At 46.7% G+C, this 8,592-nt stretch overlaps 1 protein-coding gene across 1 annotated transcript; it reads right to left on the bottom strand.

Annotated features, from left to right (window-relative positions):
• Nucleotides 1-6,233: 6,233 nt before the first annotated feature.
• On the bottom strand, nucleotides 6,234-7,294 carry Hapstr2 (HUWE1 associated protein modifying stress responses 2). The gene has a single exon (XM_003464723.3). It carries the CDS (start codon nucleotides 7,195-7,197, stop codon nucleotides 6,358-6,360), a length of 840 nt encoding a protein of 279 aa, XP_003464771.1. The 5' UTR covers nucleotides 7,198-7,294; the 3' UTR covers nucleotides 6,234-6,357.
• Between the last annotated feature and the right edge of the window lie 1,298 nt (nucleotides 7,295-8,592).

Below are 8,592 nucleotides of genomic sequence, written 5' to 3'. Positions count from 1 at the left end.
TTGTACAAACAGACTAAGCAGTTGATTGATCGATCTATTTTCAACAAGTTGTGTGGACATCCTATAGGCACAGATTTAGACTACTGGCAGCTGCCTTAAAAGAAGCAAAATCCTATCAGATACAGTAGAGATGGCCACAGTGAGCCAGCAACCTCTGTTTAAACTTTCGCCATATCACAAAGTTCTTCAATTGGATCACTTTGAATGAGACCCGAATCTATTTATGTATTTACCTAGTCTTCTTTATCACCTCCTTATGTACCACTGAGCAGTTTTTGAGGACACAAGCCACTTTTACAATGTTGTCAAGGCCCTTCTCGTTTTCTAGTTCAAATCCTTGTTCATGCTGTTTGCTAAGTACTTGTTCACTGTGACAGCTTTCAGCCAAACAGAACACACTGAATGCTGCATTCCAAACCACTCTGTCCTGCTGGGCTCCGAGTAAAACAAGCTCTTCAAACTCCATCATGTGAACTTTTCACAAGGAACAATCTCCCTCAGACAATTCCATTCAGAGATACTATCCGTGAAACTGGGACTCAGGGATGAGGTGACATCACTGACTTCCCCCTCTGACCAGGGTCATGACCACCAAAGTTGTATTTAAGAGGCTCCCATGTGGTTTGGCACATGATTTTCTTAATGAACCAACATTCCCTCCCCCCAAACTTTCCCATAAGCTTCCAATTTAAGGTATTCACACTTACACACAAAATTGGGTTCTGGCGTCAAAGCCTGGAATTTCAAGAAGTAAAGAAAGAAGAGAAATTACCTCTGGAGTAGGAGAGTAGATATAAGGAATTAGACTTTATTTTTAAATGTTGGAAGCCAAGAACTGGAGCCTAGAGCTATGGAAAAGACAGGATTATTCCTCAGAGCAGGACAGCCAGCTTGGCCTCAGTCAGGCTACAATAGGAGCAGAGCAGCGCACCCAGTGCACTCTGAGGAATCTGGGGCTGTTTTCAGGAAGACCTGCTTGGAGCTCCTGGCTTTGGACTCTCCTCAAAGCTCTTTAACATGAGGGGTGCAGCTCATGGATCAGGGCACTTCCCTGCAGTTCTCTCCTGGGGCACTTGAAGTCGCTGGCCCTCCAGGACTCTCTTTACTCAAAGAAATCTACGAACTCATCAGCCTATGCAACATTCTGCTCAACTTAGTATCTTTGAAAAAGAGGAGTGGCTTAAAAAGAGGGCATTTTAAGAGGCTTAATCTGCCTCTGAAACGTTCTAAATTGGTTTTTTTTTTTGTTTTTTTTTTGTTTTTTTTTTACTTTTGGATCTGCTGAGGAAGAACCAAAAGACAGAGATGATGCTCCATACGCATGCGCCCTCATGCCATGAGTGGCCAAGGCGTGTCACCTAAGGAGTCTCCTAACATGAATTGTTTCAACTCAGCAATCCTTATTTCAGAGTTTACAGCGCCCAACCAGCCTGATGCTAAATTATGACTGAGACTACCATGAAAAGAACAATACCACTTACCACTGTCTATTGCATTACATCACAGCAGAGAACACAGAACTTCCAGGGTTCCTAAAAGATTATCAACACAACTCCTTTATTTCATATACCAAAAAAAAAAAAAAAAAAAAAAAAAAAAAAACTGATTCATTCAAGGTCAGTTATTGGACAATCAAGGCTTAAACCTCAATCCTGTGTGCCTGGAACAAGGCAATCTTGTTTCTAAATGCAAAAGAAAGGTGATAACTTACTTGCTATATTCTTTTGAGGAACCAGCTTAGTACCTCATAGAATCAAACTGTTCCTTGGAAGTTTTGAGTTTTCCTTCCCATAATGTAATTTCATAACAAGGAATTTTCTCATTAAAAACATAAAAGTATAGTGTAATGTTAAATATGCTTTTCCAACTTCTAACATTCCTAGAGAATTAGGCCTATTGAGAACAAATGGTTTATAGCAGGGGTGTCCAATTTGTGGTCTGCCTTTTTCATTGCCCACTTTTAATGTAACAGTCTAATAAAAATGTTTTGAAAAGTTTTGCTACTTGTATACAGATAACTATATTATATATTCTAGATGCAGCCTACGAGAAACACTCTTTACTCACTGCAGCCTGGGCAAGCCAAGTGTGTCCAACTAGGGGCTGCAGGTTGGATACACCTGGTAGTGAGACAGACAAACAGTAACTTTGCAAATCCAGAGAGGAGTCCAGCTGGAAGGGGCACTTAATCCTGTTCTAAAAGGGCAAGGAAGGTATCCAAAAGGTAAAACATGGAGCTATGCTGGGCCTGGGAGGAGTAATAAGTCACTTTGCCCTTCCAAGAGCCAACGAGCATGCAAGCTGGGCGACAAGAACAATCCCCTACCCCTATAAGCAACCTGCTGATTCAAAGGACAGGTTGAGTTGATACCACACAAACAACTTAATGCTTGTATTGTTTGATTGACTTTGCAGGCCTAAGGCCAGTAGTCTGGGCATCTATTAAGAGGATAGCAATATGCAACATAACAAATATGGGGGATTTTCTTCTGTCTTGTTTTGAAATCCAATATTGTTCTCACTGTTTTGTTCCATTTTATTGTTTTGTTTTATTCAGTGTTCTGTTTTAATGTGGTTTTATTCTGTTCTGTTTTGTTTAATTTTATTATGTCTGATGGCATGAGCAGCTATTTTGAAGATAACAAGAGGCATTATGGTAGCCATCGTTAATTTCTTATTATCTTGTTTTGAAGTCCTGTGTTGCTTTCATTGTTCTGTTCTGATTAGCTTTATTCTGTTTTGTCTGGTTTTATTCTCTTTAGAATAAAAAAAAAATTAAACATGGATAAGCAGAGGCTATGGGGGAGTTAGGCAGGCTGGGGAAGGAGGATTTTCCAGACCAAGTGAATTATGGGCTAAAAGGGCCCACAAGCAGAGAAGGAATAAAGTCCAGGGAACTTCTAGTGTGGCTAGTAGCTAGTGTGTCATGGTGTGGCAAGGGGTAACTTATGTTCCTTGAATGACCAATTTCAGCAACTTCACTCAAGTAAACACAACATAGTACAAGCAGCATACTTGCCATGCAAGAGCAGCTTCACAATACATGTTCCCCAGCCCCACCCCACCTACATATTGATTAAAAGGTCATACACAGTGTAGCTAAGGGGTGTACAGTGAAGGAAGCAATGCACTGAAACTTACCAGTAAGTCACTGTCTGTCTGGCTCCCCACAGAGGTCAGCTGGCCCCACTCTGGGTAATCTCTAAGGTCCCTTTGGCCTGCTGGCTAGAATGCCACGGTGAACCCCCACCATAGTTATGGTCCTAAGAAGATCAAATGCAGAGATTTGTAGGCCAATAGAAAGGCTCAGGCTGTTCAGCAGCCAGTCCTCCCCTGACCCACCAACTCCATTATCATTTTGAAAAAGGCAAGGTCATCTAATCGCAGTGTTTCCTGTCACAGAAAGCCTGCACAGAAAGTTCATCAACAATGATCACTGCAAAATGAATTCATACATTCAGGATCAGGGCTTTTTTTCAGGCTTCGAAATACATCATAATTATGGAGACCTCCTCCTAAAGGCACGTCGCTTGCAGGCCCCTCCCACTGAGATTCTAATTCAGCAAGAGTGGAGATTGAAGTTGCCAGTTGCACCGGGTCCTCTAGAGATTCTGGGGAGATTTTCACTGGAGGGGGTCAGGAGACAAAACCTGAATCTAATCACTGGGAATGAGGGTAAAGGCATGCAGGGGCATCATCTAGTTAGCAGGGTATGAACTTCAGGTGCTTTCGTGGGACCTAAGTCAACAGGAAAGGGGGAGGGGCTAGTTGTAAGTGGGTCTACATGCAGGGAGGGCGCTATGCTGATACACTCATTTAATAAATATTTACTTGCACCCATATGGATCAAGTGCTGGGGGTGAGGGAAGTAAACAAGAGAAATGAAGTCTGTGTCCTCGTACTGACACGCCCTCTTACAACTGTCCCTACCTACCTGGTAAAAGTGCTGTGGTTGCTTCAGAAAGCCGTAGCCCAGAACGCCCCAGCAATTCCATGGAAGGGAGGCGCTCTGCCACAAGCAGCAGGAGAATGAGACCAAGGCAAGACCTCCAAGGGGACCTGCAGCTGCAACTGAAGACTTTCTCAGTCATTGAGAAGCACTGCAGAGCACACTGGTGTGTGTGTGTGGGGGGGGTCCTTACATTCCATGGTTTGTGGATGGGACCAACAGTCTTTCCAGAAAACCAAATGGCAATATCCCCAATAAAAAGTGTTCTATTAGGCACGTCGTGCTGCCGCTGCTCCCATTTGTCACTTTTGGACAAGCAGGTGTCCTGCCCAATCTTCATAAAGCACCTTTTGAGTGGTATCACCCTGTTACCCCGGGACCAAACTCAAGCACAAGGCGTTTGAGACCCTGTATACTTAAGAACTTGCCTACTTTAATGTTTCCTCTTCAAACTTTACTCAGTTTTTGGTACTGGGGATCGAACTCATGACCTTGTGCTCCCCTCGAACTTTAATAGTTATCCTTTCTGTTGGCAACCCCTGGAAACTTCCTACCCGTTTCACTGGGTCCGGTTTAAATGCTACCTCTTCCAGAAGATATACCCCTCTTAGCAAGGAAAGCCTCTGTCTTCTGAATTCTGCACAGTCCTTGGGTGGTTTTCTATTAGTGATTTCTCGCCTACATAATTCATCTTCAAAGTCAGGATCTGCTCTTTGTATATTATTTTTGTGCTTTTTTTTATATCACTTCTTAGGACCTAACACAGTGCCTCCATATTTATGGAGTAGAATATCAAGTTTCTATTCCATTAGGGACTTATTTTTACATTACTGTATTGGTAAACTTCAGATTTACTCCAGAGACCATGATAATGAAGCAGAAACTATTCTGAAGTGAACATCAAGGCAAGGTTTTACTAATCAACCTGTAATATTTTATGCACTGCCTTTGGGAGACTTGAGATTTGGGCTTTTTAATTTCCACCCAACTCCTTCACCCCCACCCCAACTCTCCACCTCCTTTAACAGCTGCCCTGCACTAGGAGCTTCACTTCCAGATTCTTCCCACCCTTATCCACCTCTGTACTTTTTCAGGCCAGAGAAGGTAAATCTTTTACCACTCTTGCTTGTAAAGTGCATTCTTCTGGCAACCTCTGGAATTCTTAGGCTACCCTAATATCCAGTGCTTACCTTGAGTCATGAGTTCAATGCATTTATAATGAATACAAGAACTGTGCTATTTAGATAAATTCCAAGTACATGACTGTAATTTCCAGCTCAAATAGAGATTCTATAGGCTGATTTCTAGTCTGATATATTTTGCCAGTTATGGTAAAATATTGTGGACTTTAATGATTTACTGATTTTTTTTTAAGAGAAGGAAGAACACTTAATACTGGTAGGTGCCAGGCACTGTGCTGGACGCTTGAAATCTAGACATCTGATACCCACAATGACCTTAGCAGATCACACTTCCATTTTACAGGTGAAAAAGTGAGTTTGATGGGTATCAAGGGACTTGTCCAAAGTCATACAGTTAATGTGTAGAGTTAGGAGCCCAATACTGATCCTTTGAACACAAATGCCATACTGAGTTATACCATGCTGCAGCCTTAAATAAAACCTAATCGGTCTGACGAATTGGTCTTCCGTATCAGAATACATCACCAGAGATGTAACCTTGGAGAAGGTAACTCTTCACATTCGAAGCAAAAGGGAGCACCATTGGGTCACCAGGAACCCCATCTTAAGATCGCAAATGGTTTTCCTAAAGAACTGAGTGATCCACTATCTGGTACTTGTCATTAATCACCCAAATCATCAAACATTTTGCAAAATAAATCACACCTTCAAATATATTACTTCCATAGTTGCTTTCAAGAAATTAGCTACATGGTACAGTGGAGTATAAACACTTGTGATTACACAAAGTTATTGTTACAGTTTGGTCCAAATGTAAGTGAATTGGCAAAGACCAATTAAAGTCAATTAAAATATCCTACGACCAAATAAACACCTCCTTCCCTTTTAAGAATTTAAGGAGATCACATTGTCTCATTCAACAAATATTTATTGAGCACCGTAACTTGGTAGGTGCTAAGAGATGGTGTATAACTGTCAATAAAGCTACTGGTCTGACCAGAAACTTATGCTTTAAATGATCTTGGTAACTGCTACATAATAGTTGATGCTCTCTAATAAATTTTATTTATATATATATATATTTTATATATATATATGTACTTTTTTAGAGTCATATGAGGCCTCTTTTGGAATAAAGTCTCTTTTTGGTAAACTTCACAGAAATGTTTAATTTAGGGAAAGAAGAATCTCAGTGTCCTTTCTTCAAGCACACTGAAAGTCCCTTAGCTCTCAAGCAACATCGCAGTTGGCCACCAAAGAGGCAGGTTAGACCATTCGGTTGCGCTTGTGGGACGGGGAGTCTGTGAAGCAGTCGCCGAGCTGGGTCGAGGGGCGCTTTCGGATACCCCCACTGTCCAGGTGAAGACCCAGTTCTTCTGAGCCGAAGCGGTTCAGGTCGTCCTCGAGGAAGCTGCTTTGCGTGCGCCCACCGCAGGCGACACCGCTGCCTTGGGGCGGGGAGCCGGGCGCCCCTGTTGGCACGCCGACGCTCGCCGCAGCGCCATCTAGGCCATGCAGCGCGGCGGCCTCGTGGAAGAGCTGCAGGTCGACGTCCACAGAGGGGTTGGACTCGGTGACAGCAGCCTGGCCGGCGGCACCGGCAGGTGGCTTCGGGGGCGTCCTGGGGGCGCGCGGCGGTGGCGCCTCGGGGGGCGCTTTGCCGCAGAGGAAGCTGATGAGGTCTTCGCGGCGGATGGTGCTGCGGCCCTTCTTGGCCCACTCCAGCACGTCCCCGACGCGACGGCGGCAGCCCACCTGGACGCCCAGGTCCAGACAGCGGCGGCGAGCGTCGTCCCCGCTCTCCTTGTACAGGTCGGTCACGGCCATGGCAGCCCTCTGGAAGGGGTCCCACACGGACTGTTCCGGCTGCTGGCACTCCGAGTCCTGGTAGAGCTGGGCCACGGCGTTGGCGGCGAGCTGGAAGAGGTGCCACACCCGCTGCAGCTCGCCGCGGATCCCCTCAGCCTCGGCGGTCGCCTCCGCCTGCTGCTCCGGGGGCAGCGTCTCGCCCTGCTCGGCCTCGGCCTCGGCCAGGCACTGGCGCTCCCACTTGGACAACCAGGGCTCGGAGACTTCGGCGTCTCCCTCCGGCGGCGGTCCCTCCATCCTCCTGCGCCTCCTGCTGCTGCTCTGGGCCGCGCGCCTCACCTCACTCCCGGCGCCCCTCCTGCTACCGTGCCCGCAGCCGCCCCTGCAACCGCCGTCGCCGCCTACTCAACGTGCGCCGCCGGACGGGGGCGGGGCCCTGAGGGTAACGGCTGCAGCCCGCGCGCCGCCCCAGGCCAGGAGCACGCCCGGCCCCGCCCGCCCCGTCCGCCCCGTCCCACCGCCCGCCCCCCACTCGGGCCCGCTCGGGCCCGCTCGGCCTCGCTCGGCCCGGCCCGGCCCGCGGCGAGAGCCCCCAGCCACCGGCGCCGCGGCGCTGCCCCCTTTCGGCCCCGCGGTGCGCTTCCCCTGCCCCATACACACCGCGCCCTGGCCTCGCTGCCGGTCCTCGCCGCCGCCGCCTTGACAGCCGGAGGGCCCGGCCTCGGCGCTGTCTCGCCCGGCCCCCTTTTCACACATTTCGGGGACTCGTCGGCGTCATCCAGTGAGCTGAACAAATGTGCCACCTTATGTTGTCAGAGAGGATTATGGTGCAACTCGTGGGTGCGGTTGTCATCCAAGGCGCCGGCGGGAGGCCAGAGGGCACAGTGCAAAGACCGTGGCCCTCCATCTGGGCAGGTGGAGAGGTCCACAGCGGTGTCGCCCACAGTGGTGGTGTCCGTGGACCGAAGTGGTGTTTTGAGGAAGGGGACCGGGAGAAGCCCCATCGGGAAAAGTGCACATCCTCCCCGCCTTCTTCGGCCTCAGTTTCCCCAAGTTCCCAATAACGTTGGACTAGGTCTCTAGAAAGTACTTGAAGTCCACTACCGTCCCTGAAAAGTACCTCTTCAAGGCTAGTTGTATACTTATTGTATTCTAAGAGCAACAGTTAGAAGGGTATTGATCCTCCACCCTGTATTCTTGCAATGGTTTTTGTCATTAAAAAGGAAGTCAGTGGAGGAGAAGTTCTGAGCAATCTACCGTCAAATACAGAACATCCAAGATGGGGTAGGGAGAGAAAAGGGGATGGAGGAAGGAAAACTCAAACACATTTTTCTGTCCTGCCTTTTTCGAAAGCAAGCAAGAAACAAAATAATAGGATTTCTAACATCCTAAACACTTAGCTAGTTAAAATATCAAAATGATACCAGAATTAAGCTTAAAAGGCATAGGGAACTAACGATCTTTTCCCTGGGTTCAATAAGGAATCCATTATAATGATGCAGTCCTCTTTTAGTGCAGACAGTTCTACAACAAAATGTGTTAAAAGAACAAAAATCATCCCTGAGCTCAGAATAATCAAATGGGGGAGGAACTGACCTGTAATCACTTCTTAAATTTAAAGGAAAAAGTTAGAATTCTGCACGTTATGTTGCAGAATATCTAGAAAACCTTAAAAAGATAAATCTTGTAACA

The sequence above is a fragment of the Cavia porcellus genome, unplaced genomic scaffold (genome assembly GCF_034190915.1).
Source record: "Cavia porcellus strain 051 isolate PalLab524CR breed Dunkin Hartley unplaced genomic scaffold, mCavPor4.1 scaffold_3, whole genome shotgun sequence".
NCBI classification, from domain to species: Eukaryota; Metazoa; Chordata; class Mammalia; order Rodentia; family Caviidae; genus Cavia; species Cavia porcellus.
This window is presented reverse-complemented; position numbering and strand designations above follow the sequence as displayed.